Genomic DNA, 22,486 nt, shown 5'->3' on the forward strand with positions numbered 1-22,486 from the left:
TGCCGCTGGTTGCCACTGAACCACATCATAGCTCATTACCATAAAGTTGACTACACTTGCTGCCCAAAATTGGCCAAAATCTTTTAGCATCTTCCATGTGTATCGCTAAATGGCTGATTGTCATGGCTTCATTATGGATTCAGATTTCTATGTCCAATTTTAACAGGGGAGTGAGCGTAATAAATGAGAGCAGTTTCTATGTCAAAACAATCTGCTTTTCTAATTGGCTCATGCTCTATGACCATTTAGTTTCTGTTGCCATTACAGGCAGGGAAAGGAACAGTACACTTTAAAAGTATGGTAGGTCCCCTAGTTTTATCAACATCGTAGGTCAAAGCCAACAAGAAAACAATGGTTTCCTGTGGGATGACTCCTTGAAGGTGACATACTTATACTGTAAAGCTTATTTTACCTTTATAATGTCATCATTGATTTGACTTCATCATTGAAGTGTCTCAAGGCATTATGACTAATTGTAAATAATATAAAGGTGTAATCATTGCCATTATCACGAGGTTAAATAAGCTTTAGAATGCATTGTGACACTTCAAGCTGTAAAGGCTTATACAGTAACATTATAATGCTTTATGAATGCAGTCAGGAGTATGTATACATTGTTATATACTGTATACAGTACTAGTGACAGTAGTTTTGATGGCTTTATGAATAGTTTATAACCCTTTGTGAATGTATAGCACATGTACATACAACATTATAATGCTTTATGAGTCCAGTCATATTTTGAATGCCTAAATAGACTTATATAATTAGTTATTAAGCATTATGGATACTTTATAACCCTTAATGGATGTGTATGGCATGAGTTCATACAAGTGTCTTAATCAATAAGTGTGTGTTATTGATTATATATATGTTTGTCATCCTAATTTCATGCATCTGCATATGCATGCGTATAATTGTCCCTTTGTCTTTTTCATTTGCTCAGGACTCAGAGGTCCTCCAGGACCTCCCGGCCCAACACATGCCTACCGAGGAGACAGTGGTGACACTGGACCGCCAGGTCCACCCGGACCCAAAGGTGACCCAGGAGGCCGTGGGCCTCTAGGACCTACAGGTTATCCTGGACTCATTGGCCTTAAAGGTGAGAGGAAATATGTTGCATCAAATCATGAAGAACTTTATTTGCGGAGGTTAAAACTCCTGCTGCCAGTCCTACCACATATCTACTCCAGCCATTCGCTCAACCAGCCGATTCTGATTAGCACAACTCTTCAGCCAGGTAGATCATCTAATTAATGACCTGTGTGTGCACAGGCATAACAAACTCATGGTAGGACTGATGCTTGAGCTTTTCACGCCTGTTTATTTGACTCCAATGGGACATTGGGTTTTGCAGCAATAATAAAACCAGTAAGAGACACACACAATTAAACACAATGAATAACTTTTACAGCAAAGCCATTGGTATGAGTAAGCAAAAATCCATTAACATGAAGTCTAAATCTGTCATCAGTTTAAACATCGCTAAATATGCATGACTAGTCTCTCATAGAATGTTTCATTTATTTATTAAAATCAGATAATCATTAATGATAATGATATAGGTGCAGTCTGCAGAATGAAATATACATTAATACATTTCCTTATGCATCTTATACACATTTCCATAAGATAACGTTCAGTGAAATGTAGCTTTGTAACTGAACTGCTGTTAATTAATGAATTGATAATTCTGTGATGTCCTTGACCTTGTACTGTGTCCATGACGTGAGGTGGAGAGGGATTGAGCTCATGTGTCTTTGTCCTGACAGGACCCAAAGGATATGAAGGTCCCAGAGGACCACTTGGTCATGCAGGGCAGCCTGGTTTCCCTGGTCCCCAAGGCCTTCCAGGAAATTCAGGACCCCCTGGTCCACCAGGTCAGTGCTTAATCCTGGAACAGAAATACAATTCCATGTGGTTGTTGTCGAATAGAAATGCAGATTAGTCCTTTTTTGCATTGTCCATCAACCTGTTGACCTCTAACAGCTGAAATCACTATACTGACAATATACCGTACGTCATGTCTGAAAGGTGTTCCAATTCCTCAACTTCCCTTCATTTGCTGGGACATGAATTGTTTAACTCCTTGGTCTTGGCCCATTTTGTCTACCACTACCACTATATTAAGACTGTCCTTTTTTGGATCTTTAGCAAGAACAGAAGGGGGCTCAGTTGATATCCCTAAGAAACACAATCCCACTGTGTTCAATTCTATTGCATTCAGTCCCACTGTGTTCAATTCCATTGCATTCAGTCCCACTGTGTTCAGTCCCACTGTGTTCAATTCCATTGCGTTCAATTCCACTGTGTTCAATTCCACAGTGTTCGATCCCATTGTCCTCTACTAGCCTGGCTAACATCAGACCTCATCTCATTGAGATGGGGTCTGGGAACTAGACATTAATTTTCTCATATTTGAAAACGTGGTTTACGAATGCCCAGAGCCGTTTATTGGGCGCCACAAATGTCTATCAATTGCGTCTGTAGATAGCTCATAACGGCTTTGGTGTGTCATCATCGTCTTGCTGCCCTCCCTCCGTTCTGTGATTGGTTCCTTCGCTGAGGTGAAAACGAAGTCCATAGAATCCAGGCTGCCTAGCAGCGTGAATAAAATCGCGCGTGCAAGGCAGCATGGGAAAACCCAGGCTAGTCCTCTACAGTGAACCTGAATGATTTCAGTAAAATCTGATGAATTCAGTAAAGTCATTGGTCTTTGTGACATTAAGAGCAGTGGCTTTGTCCAGGCCTCTGCTAGCACTAAGTAATGGTGAAAGTCTGTGTCTACTTTTGTTTCCTGAGATCTCTTGTTCTCCCGAACTGCCAGCCACAGGATCTGTTGATCTGAATATAAAGTTGTGTGATTTATTTTGTTGGAAAAGTGAATCAACGGCTACAATATCATTTGTCCAATTAATCACCGGAATTAGTGTTTAAATATGTCGTACAGTATGGCTTTCAATAATTGTCCCTCTATCACGTACTCTAGCCAACCAGCCAAGTGTTGCCCATCTTCTCTGTGTGTTCTCATAGGTCGAAAGGGCGAACCAGGTGTAGTTATAGATGTGGACAGGCCCGAGGCACCCCCTGGATCTAAAGGCCGCCCTGCTTTTATTCCTGGCCCCACTGGTTTGCCAGGCCCTCCTGGTCCAACTGGATCTCCAGGACGCAAAGGTACAAGGACCCTGGTGACAATGAGATACTAGATTGCCTGATAAATGTTATTATTGGTATAACAGGTGCTACATGTAGATAGAAAAAAATGTCTGATTATGTTTGTTAACCATTATAGATGAAAGTGTTGACAGAATTGCAAAGTGTCTAAACATATTTAATGTAAAGTAGTGTTACTTTCTAGGTTCTAAAGTAGCAGGCAAATACCAGAGTTCGTTATTTCTGATGGGCTAGAGACGATTATGGTCTCACTGTCAGATCAATAATGTCTCTGTAGGACCCAAAGGTGCAGAAGGGAGTCGTGGGCCGCCTGGACGAGATGGTCCTGAAGGACCACATGGAGTCCGAGGAGATCCAGGTGAACCTGGAGCCAATGGATTTGTGGGACCTGAAGGTATGAGGTCATCCTCTGTCACATTAGCCAAAACAGTTTGAAAAACAATAGTCTAAGACACAGTGCAAGTATTGAAAATTATACATTTGAAAATGACACATTTATATGTTGTTAATTTGCTTGTTATTTTTTAAACATAATCTGCTTACCTCAGAATGTAATTCTGAAGGGGAAAATTAATGCTGTGCAATAGTAAAAATCAAACCAATTTAAAATGATATGAAATAAGAATATGTGAGGTCCCAACAAAGTACAGGTGTGTATGTTTATTTGATAAACATATGGTGTGACATTCTCAAACATCTTAAAGTTATTTTTTATGACACAAATTCATAGTAAAGCTTCCCATATTTTATATTTAAAATGTATCAGTTATCAAGTTAGGTGTGTATCCAGTCCAACTCTATTAGCTGTTAGCTAGTCAATATTTCTGGTAGTAGGTGTAACAGTTAGCATCAATGTTTAAAACATAGCCAACCTGGGTTTCATACACGATCGTCAGATATCTGTGTAAGTCACTTTACTAAATATCAGACCTTTACCTTTAGTTTGTTAGTTTAGGCAAGAGCTCTTAATTGTTTCTCTTCAATGTTCTTTGCTCTATCTCAATAACCAGGCCCACATGGTGAACCAGGAGACCCTGGTTTCCCAGGAAGCATAGCATCAGTTAGCCCTGGCTTCCTACTGGTCATTCACAGCCAGTCAGCAATCATACCTAAGTGTGCTCAGGACATGCATGAGCTGTGGACCGGCTACAGTCTTCTCTATCTGGGAGGACAAGAGAGAGCCCATACACAGGACCTTGGTATGGATTGAAGGAGAAAATACTACTAATGACTATTTTAGTTTCTAGCAAAATGAGGGAAGTCATGCTAACATGGCAATTTATGTATTTGGTCATGTAATCTGAGTGAGATTAAATATATACCTTTTATATTTAAGAAACAGAAATTGCTTTTACTGCAGTGTGTGTGTGTGTGTGTGTGTGTGTGTGTGTGTGTGTGTATGTGTGCATTCTCTCCCTACAGGTCAGGCAGGCTCTTGCATGCCCATCTTCAACACCATGCCATTCAGCTACTGCAACAAAGACTCCTGCGACTACGCAAGCCGCAATGACAAGTCCTATTGGCTGTCCACCACCGCCGCTGTGCCCATGATGCCCATGGAGGGACACAGCATCTCGCTCTACATCAGCCGCTGTGTCGTGTGTGAGAGTCCATCACCCGCCGTGGCCTTCCACAGCCAGGGCGAGGAGAGGGTCGGGTGTCCAGCGGGCTGGAGGACACTGTGGCAAGGATATTCCTTCCTTTTGGTCAGTGATTTAGATGTGCACAGTATGTGTGCAAAGTGCTTTTGTGTGGGGTGTGTTTGTGTGTGTGTGTGGTATGCCTTCTTCCGATCCGTGTTATGGTGTGTAGTGGGGATATTTCGTAACCTTTGGGTTCAAACTTCATTTCAATTGTCTCATGACTAAAGGTGTGTGTGTGTGTGTGTGTGTGTGTGTGTGTGTGTGTGTGTGTGTCTTTGTTTGTGTTTGTGTTTGTGTGTGTTTCCTCAGTCCACTGGCACAGGAGATGAGGGGGGTGGCCAATCCCTGACCTCCCCAGGAAGCTGTTTAGCGGACTTCCGTACCCAACCCGCCATCGAGTGCCAGGGGGCCAGAGGCACGTGCCACTACTTTGAGAACTTGTACAGCTTTTGGTTGACCAGCGTTGGCTTTTCGGATCAATTCAGAAGCCCCCCACAGCCAGTCACACTCAAAGGTCCGACAGAACAGCGAAATCGTGCAAGCAAATGCCACGTATGTATGAGGAGCATACAGTCAGCAACAGTAATCTGATACACCCCAGTCTTGCTGTTAGAGGGCTGTCAGTGTATTATTATGTTATAAATTGCAATCTACATTTTTTTAATTGAAGCATTATCCTTTGGGAGATCCTTTCATTTGTTATAAATACAAGGATAAATACAAAGTTGTATTTCAGTGTTAATCCTAATAAATCTATGTAACAGTTTGGCTTAATTAACAAACTAGAGGCCCTGGAATGTGATATTGTGAACCTAGTCATTCAAAGCTGTATTTTTCATTTCTGTATAGTCTAGTTTATATATAATTTCATTTTCTCCTTTGTAGTAGTTAGTATTTGACCATTTGCAATGGAATTCATGAAAGCTATCTGACCAGCTTCAGTTTGATAACTGAAATGTATCAAAGCTTAATATTGATCTTAGCTTGTTATTGAACAGTCTACCTATCCTAAACTAAAACTCATTGAATCCCTAGATCAGTTTGTCAAACATTCTCTATTCAGCATTTTTTGTTTCTTCTAGTGTCAGCAATGTCTCAGTTGATGCAATATTGCCCTGTATGTACCGTATGCAGCTGATTTATCATGGTCCTCTCTGATTGTCATTGTTAGACGATACTATCTATGGCTTCTAACCTGCCTCTGACATGTTACAATTGGAGAATTGTGATACATTTTTGTTTAATGTCTCTTAAGGGTGCTGTATCCAGTTTTACTGTATTATGTGTTTTACAATCAATTCTGTCTTTCGGTGCATCAGATGTCATTATACCATGTAGTAATTTCTCATGTGGTTCAGTATGATATGCATTTGCATAATTCATCAGTGCCCTCTAGATTGATTGAGTGACAGTTCTGGTGTGGTGAACAAGGTAAAACACATCACTGAGAACCATGAATATGAATTTCCCTGTGTGTGTGTGTGTCATCCCTATAACTTGAAACATAATTAAATCCTAAAGAAAAAACACTGGCATAGAGAAGAACCGTTAAAAATGGATGTCCATCTATTAAAAGTAGCCTACATATTTCAAGTACTGTATGTCCCAACAGACTCCACACCATGACTCTTCACTTTGCCACAGCAAATTGAAGTTCATATTTATTTCTCTCAAAAAGACAGATGTGACAATCAGCATACTTTTTTACAGATAACATAATAACACTCAGTGCCGTATGACAGAGGACTCTACCTTTCACAGTGCACATTTGTACATACAAAAAAGAGATTGTACATCATTACATTTCAAAGCCCAGCACCACTGCGTGGCTGGAGAGTGAATGTTAAACAATCATTTCAGCATGAAGCTGCATCCAGTGTAGCTTGGCACACAGGTGTGTATACACACACACACACACACACACACACACACACAAACATACACACACAGGTTTAAAAAATCTTTGACCCTCCATGTTCATATGATCAAAATTTGAGTGATAAAACAAACATACAGGCCACTTTTGATAAGCCTGAGTGATAATGAAATTAATTAGCATCAGTTTTATTTCCCACATATCTCTATATGCCTGCATATACTAGTGTCTGCAAACTTCAAACACAGCATTGTTGAGACCCCTGCACATTTGTTTACTAACTCCCTTCTCTCAAGTGTTTTTCTATTGTGACCTTTTACTCAAAGAGTGACCTCCATCTTCCAGTCACAGTGAGCAGTGGTCTCCAAGGCAACTCATTTTAGTACATGTTTCAGATGATATAACCATGGAGATTGGGTGGTGAGGGGGGATAGGCTGGGGAAGGGGGGGGGGGGGCATACACTACAATACCCAAAATGCTTTGGCAATGCAGATCTTGCATTCAACGTGCAAATGAAAACCACTTCAACTGATTTGAGGGGTTGAGGTAGAGGGAGGTGGAAGGTATCCAGCCAAATGCTATGTGATGGTGGATTATGGGTAGTGCAGTTCTTTTTTATTTTAGTTTGGACTTTTTTAACGCAGCATAATAACTATGCCCCAGTGCAGCTTTGACCCTTATTATGGGTTAGACCACTTGCTACAATTAGAGGGTTTTTGCTAGCAGACCCCAGATGAGTGCCTGTTACATAATCAGTGGTGAAAGGGGTTGGCCAATTGCTGGTGTTGGATTGTCTTACATGATCTCAGTCAGTCATACAATACGATCCCTACACTTACACTATCGTAAATATACGGCACAGCATCTAGACAGTACCAAAAAATATCAACATCAGGAACGTTTTTCTTCTCTTTTTCGTCCTCACAAGCAAGTGCATAAAATTAAGTTAGTACTTAGTAAAAGTAATAAGGTGTAGAAAGCTCAAGCATTGATTGTTCTGCTATTAGTTTGTGTGAGGGCTACAGGGCTTGGACTCTGACTGGAGGGGCAGGTGTCTTCACTGTGCAGGCTGTGGGAAGGGTGCCGACTCCCCCCAGGAAACTGCCTTGACTCCAGGCTTGAGTTCACAAGCCACCAATCTCACATGCTGGTTTCTCATCTTCTGTTCCCCTCTCCATTAAAAGTAATCTATTCCTTTTCTCTTGACATACATAAATGCTTACTTTCCTTTCTTCTCACCCCATACTCTGCCATTAAATTTAGTTAATTGCCTAGGTATCAACCACCAAAACAGGTGTTATAAGGCCTGTGTTAGGCCTATGATAACACATCACATGACAAGCTCAAACAATCCAAGTATATAATTGAAATGTTTCTATAAAAAGGAAATGTAACTGTCTTATTGGGGTTGCACATTCTTACAGCATCCTACATGTTTAAAGGTAACCAAAAGACAGCCAGGCCTATTTCAGTTACCACAGAAATCCCACTGAGGGAAAGACTTTAAATATCCATTATATATGGTACGTTTGTAACATTTCAGCATAGTAAATTAATGTTTAGATGTCTGAATTAAAAGAGGCTTGGAGAGCACACAACGTTGTAACTAGGTACTGTTAGGTTGCGTATAGCAATGTCTGAGACAAAAAAGGTATAAAACAAACATTTCATTGTTCTACATCTACATAATCTTTAGACATATTGTGTTTATTTTATTTTTTTAGAAAATATCTATTAATGCTACGTATATTACAAGAAATCACATTATAATATAAAAATATCAGATATAAACAATGATGATAGGAAAGCCTGACCCTCATAATATTGCTATGGAAAAACCACCTGCTGTTCATTCTGATATAAGCATCCCCTTTTCAGCCAGCTGCCAGCCTCCTCCTTATGGCATGTTAGCAGAGATAGTCCGTAGGGGTGTTGCCCAGAGGTTCAGATGGCAGTGTCCCAAAAGACCGTGGTCTGGCTGGGATACGGAGGGGGCCCGTACTTTTTGGCCCCATTGCTCTTCTTCCAGCCAGGGAGTGCGGGCAAGCTCTCCTGTTTGCATGGACTCCGGAGAGGCGGCCGCTGGGGCGGTGGGGGCTGTTGCTGCCGTGAGCGGATCTCCCGACAGAGACGCTGCTTGCGCTCGATCATCTCCATCATTGTGCTGTCACCATATAGCCACGGCATGGGTGGCATCTGAAGTGACGGGGCAAGAGAACAAAGGAGATGAGTACTCAAATCAGTATGATTGTATGTTGCACTGGCTGACTGATGCTACATCCACAAGTTACAGTAGTAGAAACATAACCAACATCTCGGCATTACCTGGCTCTGTGGAGGCTCTTGAGGTTGTCGCTGGGGCGTTCCTAGTGGAGACGGTGCCACTGGCGTAGAGGGCGAGCGACCCATCTTCTGCGCTGTCTTTAGCTCTGCAGGGAGAGGTAAACTATCTATTACAGTCCATTCATGGATCGGTTGGAGTACGCTATCTGTTATGGGATATTTTTCAGATGGTGATCACAAGAGATTAGAGTGCATTAATACCAAAACACACAAGTACATCAAAGGCAACGTGATTGCAGAGCAAAACATCAGTCGTCATGAGTTCCTACCTGAACTGGTGTTTCCCAACATCATGGTGGGACTAACACAGGATCGTCCAAGCCGACTTGGTGTTCCGATGGCCTGTGGCCCAGACAATCCTTCCCATTCATTAGTTTTAGTGGTCTCTGCGCTATGGTTGCCCCTGTCTTTACCCTCGTTCCTGGGCAACGGCTCCGGGACGTGCGCAACCTTGTCTTTGCAGGCACGCCTCGAAAGGAAATCCGAGTTGCAACCACGGTCTTTGCCTTCCCTTTTTGCGTCCGTGGAGCTCCTCTCCTTGCAATCCCACTCCCGTCTGCTCTCCGAATCCTTCCGGCCCCCTTCTTTACTATTTCGCCTCACTTCCAGTCCATTTCTGACCGACTCTTTGCTCTCATGCCTTGACATGCCCTCTGCGACATGACCGCCTCTGTCTTTGCCGTCGCGCCTCGCCTCGGCTCCATTCTTAACCATTTCTTTACTGTCCTGTCTTGGCAAGCAGTCGATTCCATTACAACCCCTGTCTTTGCTGTCACGTCGCGGCAAAAGCTCATTCATGGTATTTCCGCGGTCTTTGCTGTCACGGCGCTGGAAAAGGTCCACGTTGTTGCAGGTTCTGTCCTTGCTATCCTGTCTATGGAGTGCCTCTGACACGTTACCTGTCTTGTCTTTGCTGTCACGACGCGGCATAGGTTCTATGCCGTTGCAGCTCCGATCCTTGCTGTCGCGTCTCGACTCTTTGGAGCTGCTGTGCCGCTCCTTAATGTCTCGCTTTGATTCTTTGTGGTGTCGATCTTTTCCTTCCTTTTTGGTCTCGGAACTGTGGCATCTTCCTTTGGACTCGCCTAGTGAAGAAGAATAGTATTTTTTAATGATTGTCTTGCAACACGTTGGTGTTAATGTCCATAGATTTTAGCAGACAATTGTATTATTGAAAGACAACGTTGACATTTTCATCAAATTATACAATGGTATCGCCCAACCCGACCTTAACTGATCATTTTGAGTTTTCTGAACAGGCGCACATTTGCGATATCATTATTTAACCACTTGGTGGCGCTTCAGCATACACTGACGATATAACCTACAAAGGATTACATGTAAATATGTTTGCATCATCAACGCTGAATTGTACGGTCAGTCAGATCGTGTATGTATCGTGCACATGTATTTGTGGTGCATGAAAAGGTAAATTAATGTTGCATATGCTGAAATAAAAATCTACGGACATATGGAGCAAACGTGGTCATAGCCTAGTAGACCTTTATGATTTTAACTGATCATCACAAGAAGAAATAAGTGCATAGTAATTGCACTTGCTTTCGTCTCCATTTCACCAGGTACAGATGAAATCCAATCTTGAACTTTTTTTTTTTTTTTTTTTTCTGCAGGGTTTTCAGGACTATTTTGCCATTAAAACGCACACAAACAACTTGTTAAAGACTGATCACTGATAGTCCATCACTGATAGTCATCTCACATGCTAATCACTTTTTAACATTTGTCACTGTCTGCCACACCACACAGAAGAAAGCACAAGTTATGGTATCAGATGTATGTGTGTGTGTGTGTGTGTGTGTGTGTATGTGTGTGTGTAAATGAGGCCAAGTCCTTCATCTACAATTCAAGACAGCATTGATTGGTCAGTTAAATAGGTCATGCTGCCATCCACTAGCTATAACAAACCATGGTTTTTAGACACTATTGTCCAAGCCCACACATGGCAGTGGTGATCGCATGTCCCCATGGGATGAAAATCAGGTGCAAATCAGGTGCAACCTGCCACTGAACCAGATGAAGCCACGCACTATCGACATCGCCCCTGACAACACACAGCAGTCACCTGACAACTGGGGAAAACAACAGCCCTCAGAAAAAAGACCTGTCACATGACAACAACAGGAGTAACAACACCCAAAGGCATAGACAAGACAAGAGTGACTGCTGTGCTAATACTTTGTTTAGACCCAGCTCATAACACAAATGCTATTGTCCAGCAAATATTTCTGGGGAGTGCATGAAAGCAGCAACACTTTCTTTCTGTAGCCACTGCACTTGCAACACAATATGGCAAGCTTGAGTCTGTAAGACTTTGAACAGATTAATATATGCAAGCATAATGCAAGTCATTTAAAAAGAGGCCTGTATGTGTATGTATATATATATATATATATATATATATATATATATATATATATATATATATAAGGGAACCATGAAGCAGTGTGCAGTGTGAGCAGGTGGAGCCCTGCCAGTTATAGTGCCTCTGATTCCACGGGGCCGCTGTGACCTGCACTCTGATTGGCCGTCCCTCTGGCACAGAGCGATTCTATGAGGAAATGTCCTCCTCTGTTGCCATGATATGGAAGCACACTTCCTCTCCAATGAAGACTCACGTGTGGGAGTCACTGCTTTGACTTTCTCCACAAACAGTGCGTGACAAAAACAAGTTCAAATTCATCCAAATCAAAATGAAAGACCTGATGGTAAATAAATTCCTGCTTTAATCACAACCAATATTAATACCAGCTTCTGGAGTAACATCATTTCAACCAACAGTTGTTAACATCTGCTTGTAAAATCTCTTTGCCTCTGCAGACAATATTCATCCATGGGAATGATCTTTAGCACATATGTTTCATCAGTACAAAAAACACCACTGATGCGTTCCATCATTGTTGAACACTACAGCACACACTGAGAGGCTGCACTGATCTTCCACTGAAGAACAAACAGGCTGCATCAATTCATTAACAAGAATCTAGATCACGGAGATCTAGTTCAGTAGGAGTGTGTGTGGGGGGGGGTGGTCTTTTGAAGAAATTCCCTGAGCACACAAGCACCACTCCAAGCCTGGGAACGTCAAGGCAATTCAAATGACTCACAGGCCCTTTGAAAACAACTGCAATCCTGATGTATTTGTGCCTCTGCGCTCTGCAACACAGCCAATGCCCTGGCAGAGCCCACTGCAGCAGCACGTTTGTCTGTGTTTAAAGGCGATGTTTACATATTTAAAAGTAATGCACCGCGCTGGCTTAATGCTGCAACCGAGGCTGGAGAGGCACACAGGCTGCTTTTGCCCCTAATCTCTGCAGATTAAATCATATGATCTGTATCAGTCTGTTTTCAGCATCCAGATTAAGCAGGCTTGCAGAACAAACACAGCAAAGATCTGTGGCCAGAGTCAAGAGTACTGCAGCAGCACCTCTCGCTCCCATGCATGACACGTGTGGACCAATGGGCAGGACTTTATACTGTAAACAAGTGGTCTGACCAACAGCATAGCAATCAGAGAAGCTCTCCTAATACCTTTAGTGCTGCAAGCTGAAGTATATTGAACGTAATATAAGATGGAAGATAAGATGGAATATAAGATGATAAGATGGAAGATTGGACAGACAGACACGAGAACTCACTCTCTCCCGGCTCTTTGGACTTTCTGCCGCTGGTGTTCTTCTTCAGCATGTTCCTGCCTGTGGTGAACAGGTTGGTGAGTTCGTCCAGGGGGCTGGTGGGGGTGCGCGAGCGCCCCACCGACACGTTCTGCATGGAGCCATGCAGCCGCCCGTTGCCCTCCTGCGGCGGCGAGCCCTTCCCGTGCGGCGTGGCCGAGGCGCTGCGTGGAAGCCCCGCACCGGGAAAGGGCCCGTCGAAGGGGGGTGCCCGCATGAGGCTGAGCGGGGTCAGGCAGCGGCCCATGCTAACCGGGGACGGGCAGGCCGAGTGGCTGCGCTGGTAGCCATGGCTGGACGCTGAGGATTTGTAGAGGGTGCAGGGCAGGGGGGGCGCCGAGGAGCGTCCGGAGATGGTGATGGTGGGGGTGGCAGTGAGCTCGCGCTCTCGCTCGCGGCGGTGGTGGTGGTGCGAGGAAGAGGAGGAGGAGGCCGCCGACGAGGAGCCGGGATGCTCCAGGCCGGAGGAGGACGTGGGCGACTTGCTATAGGAGGCGTTTTCCAGCATGGGCAGCTTGGCCATGTCCAGGGGCGTGAGCGGTGACTCGTCCGAGTTGGGCGAGCACTGGGCGGGCGCCGGCGGGAAGACCAGCAGCGGCGGCCGGTGGGTAAGCAGGTTTGGGAAGGGCGCGGGGATGTCGCAGAGCGGCGTGCCGCGCGGCGTGCTACAGCGGCTGGACAGCGGCGTCTGTTCGCCCAGCTCGGACAGGCACGGCGTCGCGCACTGCGAGCGGTAGCCCGAGGGCTCCCAGCGCCCTGTGTCCAGCTCGTCCAGCGCCGGGTACTTCATCTCCTCGTACACGGCCTCGCCGGGTTCGTCGTCCTCGCTGCGCTGGGCCTCCCGAGCCTCCCGGGCCTCACGGGCCTCGCGGGCCGCTGCCGCCGCCGCCACCGCACTGCCCGTCATCTCGATGTACACCGGCTCGTCTGAGTCCGAGTCCCGGCCAGGGGGGCTCTGCGGCTCCGGGGGCGAGGGCGCCAGGGACTCCCGAGAGGCCGGAGGCGAGCCCTTGGAACTGTGCGACCTGATGTAGGACTCGTCAAAAGAGGTGCTCAGCTGTGTGTTGGGGTTCCTCTTGGGCTTTGGTGGGGGGACCCTCCTGCAGTCCTCACTGCAGCCCTGAGAAGCTATGAGAAGAGGCGAAAACGTAAACACAGGTTAGGTTAGCTCCCAATTGCCTATAGATATAGATATTACACAGTCATTCTGATGCCATTCCCAGTCATTCTGATCTACTGAAAGTATTGTCACCTACAGGGCCCAGTGCCATGGAGAGCACCTTAACATTGATTCAGACGTGCTTTGGATGAGAGAACGCTGCTAATTGACTTGATTCTAATATGGGAAACACTTTTGCAGATCAACATCTGGGCAGTAAACTGAAAGTGGGCAGCGTGTTAAGTAGGCAGAGAGCAGAAGCCAGATGCTGGACATGGGAGAGCCATTTTCAGGAGTGTGGGTGAGGAGAAACAAGCTGAGAGAGAATTAGAGGAGTTCAGATCCCCGCAATCACGGAGGACAGTGAATGACTGTGTCTAGTACTGTACACTGGAGGTTTTTACACCCTGAATTATTCACAGACCAGATAGACAGCACAGGGGCTTCTCTGACTCTACCTCTGTGCCTATACACGCAAGTACAAACACAAAGCCACTTGTGCGCACGGCAAGGACACACAAGCACAAGCACACACACACACACACACACACACACACATGCACACACACACAGAGACACACACACACACACATGCTTCGGGGTACACATATAGTATGTGTTTATTACACGGCTCTTCAGAGTGCTGCAGAAAGTTCCATTCACATGAATGGGCCTTCCCAACGTTCGGGCCTATGTTAAATCTATATAAATCACCGGCAAGGTATATAATCACCGCTGTCAATGGCAACGGGTTGATTAACGTCTTTCATATCCCTCCGCAAGATTTCCGTTCGCTTATTGCAATGGAATTTCATTTAAAGGGAAAGTAAGCTAGTAGTAGGCCTAAGACGTTGCCACGCAACACCTGAAACTGTCAAGTTCTATCTGTGTGGCGAACTATTTATTTTGTCAGCGGAAGACACGAAACGGTAGCAAAATCATTTTTAAAGATTCATTGTGTTAGGTTTCTTTTCTCGTTTTGGCAAGTAGCCGTGTAATAAGCGGGATAATGCGCGAGTCGGGGTTCTGTTCACCCTGTCGGGACTTATTTTCTGATAATTACCGGCGGACAATACATTATCTCTTACATAATACACACAAAATGTCACACACAAAAACACCAGCACTGTCCAATATACAGATATATCCATGTGCAATGTAATACACATACACATGCAAGCATGCAAAAATACATGGATATGCAAACACACAAAGCACACAGACAATCAATCCTATGCAAATGCATTGACACACATACACAAATACTGATGTACACAACCAAGCAAGCACATGCAAATATACTCACACAAAAACCTTCAGAAACATACACACACACACACACACACACACACACACACACACACACACACACACACACACACACACACACACACACACAAACAAACAAACAAACAAACAAATACACACACACATGCAAAGTCCTGGTGTTTTCCGATTTTACCCTGAAGATTTTTATGGTACACGCTGAGGTCAATCACTACTGGAAAATGTGATTGTGATTCACAGGATTTAAAACTGTACTAAACATTATGAAAGTGACCAGAACCCAGTTTGAACAGCTGGTTGCATGCACATGTTGTTTTGACTAAAGCAGTGCTGTTGCGTGTTTGTGTGTGAGTGTGTGTGTGTGTACGTTTATTATGTTAAGAGAAGAAAACAGTGGCTCTTGAGATCTTTTTCAGAGCTCACAATCCTTGCCCCTCCTCCTCTCCCTCGCTCTCTCTCTCTTTAACTCTCTGCAATCACCCCATCACTCCATCTCTCCTGCTCTCCCTCCCCCCTCCCCTCTGGCGGATGTGTCTACCCTCTCCCCCCTCTCCTCTAGGGGAGCTGAATCTAGGTCAATCGCTCCTCCTGAATGGGTTCTGCTCTGACTGGTCCCTCCCCCACCCCATCTATCTCTCTTCGCACACGCAAACCTCCTCTCAAAAGAGGGACACCCCCACATGGCGGTGCCCATTGGCTGCCGCGCTGTCAAACTGCTAGACATCTCGCATCCCATTGGCCGAGGCTGTTGTCTCACTCCGTGGCAAATAGGCACTGGTTGGCAGATGCTGCTGCCAGACGCCTTGATTGGACAAACAGCAGGGGGGGCTCTGTTTCTGTGGGATGGTTGCCGTGGCGCCTAGGAAGATCTGTGTACACTGTGATCCCCTTAAATGTACACACATGCTGCTTCCCCCAGCATTACATATGCACACGTATAGGTGCACTCCAGTAGATGATACAACTATACTATTGCAACATTCTTTTCACTGCTGCAATTGCAATCTCTCAAGCTGCATTGTGCAAATAGATGTATGTATATATGGGTATGTCCATAAAATTTCTAATTTGTTTGTTTGAGGCTGCACTGTATACTGTGTATGTGGCCAAATGCCTGCTGATGCAAAAGTGTTTCGGCTCATCTAAAGTTAAAAAAGCCGTCAGTTAATCCTAACTTAGTTAATCCTAAGGCCTAATTTACGTGTCCTCAAAGCTCCAGGCCCCCCGAAACCCTCCATCACAGAGATAGCAGCAGCGCTCCCCTGGCTCGAGCTCTGTCCTTGTGCGCAGCTCCAGAGAGTGAAGCTAATGGGAGCGCTGACCCCTTTAAGTTACAATGGCGCGCAGCAGCTCCGGCTGAGACTCCGACTCAGGAGGAGGCTATGTGGGCCAGAGAAGCAGGCCACGCTGCAGCGGGACGTGAGAGCGCTCACTGGGGAAGAGGAACCCACTGACCTTGGCATTCCATTCATGGGGGTGGGGCTGGGGAGGGGTGTGCAACTCAGCACCCCGAACGTTTGTGTTTCTATTTTTCACTATTGCCTGTCACTCAGCAGAAGGGGGGGGGGGGGTGTACATCCGAAAATCAAATCATGCCTGCAGCCAGAAATGCCCTCATTCATAACTCAACTATCATGTGATGGCAGGCCACTGGTATTCATGGTAACGTGACTGCAAGGGACTGCATGACTACATGTCAACAAAAGTTTCTGTTCTGATTAGAGGAGACCTACTTTTGAATCCTTTGTGTATTATTATGGATCTTACTGGATCTAATCTAAGAGTAATCTAAGAGTGATTGAGTTTGAATCCAATTGAGAGCTGGAATGATACGTTATCTGAGGCAAACACCAACACAACTTGGACGAGTTGCTTACGCCCCTGGACATGGTCAAGTCCTGCCTGGAGGGGTCCACCATGGTTGAGATACATGAGAGAGCCAGGTTTTTTAGGGTCCAATTATTGTACTATTCTAGAACTTGTATTCATTTTGACTGATAAGGTCAGCTCTGGATCTCATTTGGCCGTGGTGTAAGTGTATACCGGTAATACATGTAAGTGAGACACTAGCAGTTACCTGAGGAAGGTATTTGGATTGCGACTGGACTAAGACTTACCATCACACCTGTCCGGGTCTCCACTCCTGCAGGTGGAGGAGGCCAGGTCCACCGTCTCGGAGGAGATGCTGAGCTTGGTATTGGGGTCCCGGCGGGGTTTAGGTGGCGGCTGCTTGCGTGAGGTGGGGCTGCCGTCCTCCTCCCCTCCGCCCCCTACCGAGTGCAGCGACTGGGAGCGCACGGCGAAGCCGGGGCCGCACGAGGGGTGTGCCACGCGCTCCGGAGGCGCCGGCATTGTCATGGAGCCAATGCGCAGGTGCTTCCCCTCCGTCACAACGTCCTCTCCAACACTGAAGGGCCAGACATTCAACAGGACATGGGGGGAGTTAGACAGCGCAAGGGTAAAAGAAAGACCAACTGGACATACTGGGGTATGGATGAACACAATATGTGTAGATGGGAAGCTATGATTAAGAGTAAAATATAATAATAATAATAATAATAATAATAATAATAATAATAGAAAAACAATCAAGCCAAAACATATGTGTTACATTATGTCTCTGGATGTAGATGCTTGAAAGAGGATGTTAAATGGATAACCAAGTGCCAGCTGTGTGTTTATGGTTGGGGCGCTGTGGTGGTGTCCCATCAGCATGGCCACCCAGACAATGATTGCCTGATCGGAGCTACTCATGTGGGAGAATGGGTCTGTTAGCAGCATTGATTTGTGTTTAACCCAGGGCAGGCTTTCTGCTCCGGGCCCGAGGACTGTCACACTGACACAATGGAAGCCTCTCAGCTATAGACCCTTTCAACAATAAAAACAAAAACAATGCTTGAACATTCTATTTGGTTCCCGATCTACTTCCTCTGCATTAAAGGTGCGATTTGTAGGATTGTTACCGAACGTTCTGCAGGCCAAAATCAAAACACTGGTGAACGTTCTCAAGACTACCAGACGCGAGCCTCTTCTGGGTTGCCAGATGTAATTAAGACTTAGCTAATGTTAGTTGACCTGCAGCTGCTTTAACGTTTCTCCAACCATGACCCAGCTACACATTACGGAAACAGTGAAAACAAAAAATACCTCTCTAACCAACGTAACATATTTAGCTGAAATTAGCGATGCAGATGAAGTTTAGCCTAGGCTACCTGTTGTGGAGAAATATGGCCAGCTCTGCGTCAGACTTGATATTCTTCGTTTGACGAAGACGTCACCATCTCAGGAAGCTCCTCCGATGTCCACTTAATTTGTTTCTTGTTTAAATTTTGGAAAATTGCCTGCCTCTCGTAGGCGTTCATGACTACAACTGACAGCTGTTGACAGTTGGCCTTTGCTAATTTGGCAACCCAAATAGGAGGACGCGCTAGCCCATTATTAATACGCTATTCTAGAATGAATCGTTCAAAACATAAACGAAAATTCCAAGACATTCCGCCCCGTAACTCATTTTTTTTCATGGGTTTTACGGGGTTTTACGGGTTAGAGTAATGTTGTCAAATAAGCCATTACTTCAATTCATCGTGTTTCCTTACTCTCTGACAACATATGGTGATTATTTTTGGAATGGTTACAGTTTATTTTCCATTATTTCCTACATACTGGACCTTTAAGATAACATATGGAATGTTAAAAAGGTTAACTATGATGCTGATAATGGAACTCTCTTGAAAGGCTCTAAATAGCATCAATTGACTTCCTTGAGTGTACAATTGGGAGTGGAGTATTTCAGGATGGACTGCTCTGTCACTGTGGCCGGCAAATTTTCCCATTTGCCAATCGCATTTGTAGTTTGATACAAGGAGTTGTTTCATATTCCTCATGCTAAGGTCAGATAGCTTTTGAAAGGGTTAGAGACTGTAAAAACAACTGAGAGCGCTGAATTGTGGTAAGGGGCCTAATGTCTAGAAACCACACTCCAGGCAAATGGCAGGGAGATGTGCTAAAAACGACAGGCACAGAGCAGGAATTCTTATCCTTTAATTCTTTTGATGTTCAACATCAAAGCACTCTTCTAACAGGTCCTCTCCATTGCTCGCTCCTATGCTCTCTCTCTCTCTTTCTCTCTCTATCTTCTTCTCTCTCTCTGTCTCTCTGTTCTTCACTCTGTACAATGTATCAGGTAGCTGCCACACTGCTAAGCCCAAACAAGACCCATCTGTGGATTCGGCTCTTGTTAGCCCGGAACTTGGCAGACATAAAGGTGACTCGTTAAGCTTACAGGTGAGTAGTGTGTGCGCGTGTGTGTGTGCGTGCATGCGTGCGTGTCTGTGTGTGTGTGTTTTTGCCCACACACAGCTGCTGAGCTGCAGGAGTCTGGAGGGGAGGGTTCATTGGTCAGGGGCTTAACTTTGCCTAGCAACAGGGTACCCACAGAAACCAGACACAAAATCTGTGGCTGCTTCATACAGTCCACCAGTATAGCAAAGCATTATGCAGCACTGTGTAACACACACACACACATGATCAATTAAGCATTAAGCTTTTGTTTGGTGACACTGGTAAAAGTTACATGAACCAAAACAAAATATCAGATAAAAATGACCTTGAATACTAAATCAACTTGTCTTTCTTGTCTTTTGTGCTTGATTTCTGTTCAGCGATAACTCATCTTTAAGTCAACTTTTGAATTAACTCCACCTCAGAGACGTATTAAAACTGTATGAATCATGCATCAACAAGCTGCCAACACAACAATGAACAACAGAAAAAAAGAAAGAAAGAAAAAAAAAGAAAGATAGAAAGAAAAAAGAAAGAAAGAAAGAAAGGTCTTCAATACGTAATGAAAAGTAATAAATCAGTTGTAGAGGATAGAGAGCAGAAAGAGTGGCCTTGAGCTGAGATGAACAGGTCGCTCTGAGTTGAGTAGCGTTGGGCCAGATGGCCGTTTGGCACAGGTGTGTGTGTGACAGACTGACAGGGCAGGAGTGTTTTATTTATAAGCAGACATTCTGTCGTCACCTGCTAATGCAGCAAAAAGCCTTTACCAGGTATCACAAAATTATCCTACATAGGACAGGACAGAGTGTCAATTTGTAGGTTTACATTTCTGCTCTCTCATCTGCTCATGGTCACACACACGCAAAATCGCACAAAAAAACATACTCTTTCCAAGCGCACACTAGTCATATTTTGATATGCAAATGTGCACGTGATTCTTTGCGTGTGTGGAGCAGCACATCAACATACTTATTCCTGGAGACCCAGTGGAAACGCTTCAGTAAGGTGGCAGCATGCAAGAAGGCCCGCCTCACTCACTCCAACCAGAGCATCTGATTGGCTTGCAGCTGCTCCAGCTGTCACCAGGCAGAACATATCTCCTACTAGCACGCTCTTCACACTTAATCTTTTCCCTCTTTTACACATGCAGCCTTTCTCTCCTCCCCCCTTTCCCTCTACATCTCTCTCTCTTACACGCACACACACACACTGTCTCTCTCTCTCCCTCTGATTCTTTCTCACTCTCTCCATCAGCTACTGTAAAAAAATGGGTCGTCTCATTGACCTACTTATATAGGCCTCATGAAAAATCCAAGTATTTTTTTCTAGCCCGCCTTTTTCCTTCTGATTCTGTGTATTAATATTTCACTCTGCCAACAGCTGAGACAAGTGGAGAAAGAAAGAGAGCGGGAGATGAGGGGTAAAACCAGTAAGTGTCTTACACTCTTCCCTACTACGCACTCTAGGCAACAGCAGCCAAACCAGGAAGGTGTGTGTGTGTGTGTGTGTGTGTGTGTGTGTGTGAGAGAGAGAGAGAGAGAGAGAGAGAGAGAGAGAGAGAGAGAGAGAGAGAGAGAGGGAGAAAGAGAGCAAATGTGCTCACCAGGGGTTCAGAACAGCATGCTAAACCCAGCAGCCCTGTCTGAGGCGAAGGCAAATGCTCCCACGGACTGAAACTTTTCTCTTTTATTTCATCAGACAAAATGGCTGCACAGAGCAGCCTACTGCAGTGGCTGTTGCTCGAGTCCTTACAGTGTGATTAAGGCAAAGAGGAGTTTTTTTTATCAGGGTCTGACTGCAAAACAAAAAAGCTGTAGGCTTTTGTTGTACTCACTTGTGGGTGTTTCTATTGAAATAACATGCTGCTTCGTGCTGTGGAAAAATCTATCCCTCTGACAGAACTTGCAAAAATTAGGTCAGTTTATTTTAACATACAGTATGTAAAACTTAAAATTTCTGGTAGAAAAACATTAGACACTTTATATAAAAGAAAAAGTACCAGAAAAATAAAGGAAATTCAATCACACCCAAGAATAATAAATACTAATACTAAAGCTTGTTTTACGTAACATGACAAACTCATAAACACTTGTGCCTCTAACTCTGTCCCAAAAGGTTTGGATTGCTCCGGTTTCTGTCGTCAGGAGAGAGAGCTGCATGGAGAGCTCCAATTGGTCCAACCCAAAGTAAACATTACGTCATTGGACACTAGTTGGCTGGGAGAATCAGTCTGTGTCTGTGTATGAGAGACAGAGAGAATGAGTGTGTGTGTGTGTGTGTGTGTGTGTGTGTGTGTGAGAGAGAGAGAGAGAGAGAGAGAGAGAGAGAGAGAGTCTGTGAATGTGTGTGTGTGTATGTGTGTGTGCGCGCGCGCATGTGAGAGAGATAATGTGTGTTTGTGTGAGAGAGAGACTTTAAGGGTTCCTTTATTGACAGTCAAAAAGGAAACCAGGTAAAATTATAGTAAAACCAGCCCATATTAAAACCTCCCCCAACACCCACCTACAGTAAACCCAAACAATTAAACCAGTACAAAATATGCAAAAAATTAAATAAAACCACAAAAAAGAAAACAAACAAACAAGCAACCAGACAGATACACCAACCTAGCTATCAGTCATCCTTGAATAGTTCAGAAAGAGAGAGAGAGAAAGAGAGTGTATGTCTGTGTGTGTGTGCGCGCATGTGTGTGTGTGTGTGAGAGAGAGAGAGAGAGAGATAATGTGTGTTTTGTGTGAGAGAGAGAGAGAGAGAGAGAGAGAGAGAGTGTATGCGTGTGTGTGTTTGTGTGTGTGTGTGTGTGTGTGAGAGAGAGAGAGAGACAGAGAGAGGGAGATAGGCCCAGAGAGAGAAAGAGAGAGAGAAAGTGAGAGTGATCAGGCTTGCACACAGATCGCTCAGCCTAATTGTGCGAGCCACAGAGCACTTTGCAACCACCAGAAGCAATCAATGCCTGCATCTTGCAATTACATGTGTGAATTTGATACAGAGCCAGTCTGCGGTAACGTCTGACCACACATGCCCTGCTAA

At 44.7% G+C, this 22,486-nt stretch overlaps 2 protein-coding genes across 2 annotated transcripts in view; one reads left to right on the forward strand and one right to left on the reverse strand.

Annotated features, from left to right (window-relative positions):
* LOC125298306 (collagen alpha-4(IV) chain-like) overlaps positions 1 to 6,275 on the forward strand; it is a 37,117-nt gene extending 30,842 nt beyond the window's left edge. The window contains exons 43-49 of the mRNA XM_048249040.1: positions 947 to 1,102; positions 1,773 to 1,880; positions 3,034 to 3,174; positions 3,452 to 3,568; positions 4,185 to 4,373; positions 4,597 to 4,880; positions 5,127 to 6,275. Of these exons, the coding sequence (XP_048104997.1) occupies positions 947 to 1,102; positions 1,773 to 1,880; positions 3,034 to 3,174; positions 3,452 to 3,568; positions 4,185 to 4,373; positions 4,597 to 4,880; positions 5,127 to 5,408 (1,277 nt within the window). The 3' untranslated portion in view covers positions 5,409 to 6,275. The remainder of the gene's footprint in view (positions 1 to 946; positions 1,103 to 1,772; positions 1,881 to 3,033; positions 3,175 to 3,451; positions 3,569 to 4,184; positions 4,374 to 4,596; positions 4,881 to 5,126) is intronic.
* A 176-nt stretch (positions 6,276 to 6,451) lies between these two features.
* Positions 6,452 to 22,486, reverse strand: part of nyap2b (neuronal tyrosine-phosphorylated phosphoinositide-3-kinase adaptor 2b) — a 20,077-nt gene continuing 4,042 nt past the window's right edge. The window contains exons 3-7 of the mRNA XM_048262965.1: positions 17,293 to 17,582; positions 12,694 to 13,857; positions 9,307 to 10,122; positions 9,020 to 9,123; positions 6,452 to 8,890 (exon numbers count right to left, since the gene is read on the reverse strand). Of these exons, the coding sequence (XP_048118922.1) occupies positions 8,639 to 8,890; positions 9,020 to 9,123; positions 9,307 to 10,122; positions 12,694 to 13,857; positions 17,293 to 17,582 (2,626 nt within the window). The 3' untranslated portion in view covers positions 6,452 to 8,638. The remainder of the gene's footprint in view (positions 8,891 to 9,019; positions 9,124 to 9,306; positions 10,123 to 12,693; positions 13,858 to 17,292; positions 17,583 to 22,486) is intronic.

Source organism: Alosa alosa, chromosome 1 (assembly GCF_017589495.1).
Source record: "Alosa alosa isolate M-15738 ecotype Scorff River chromosome 1, AALO_Geno_1.1, whole genome shotgun sequence".
Taxonomy (NCBI): Eukaryota; Metazoa; Chordata; class Actinopteri; order Clupeiformes; family Clupeidae; genus Alosa; species Alosa alosa.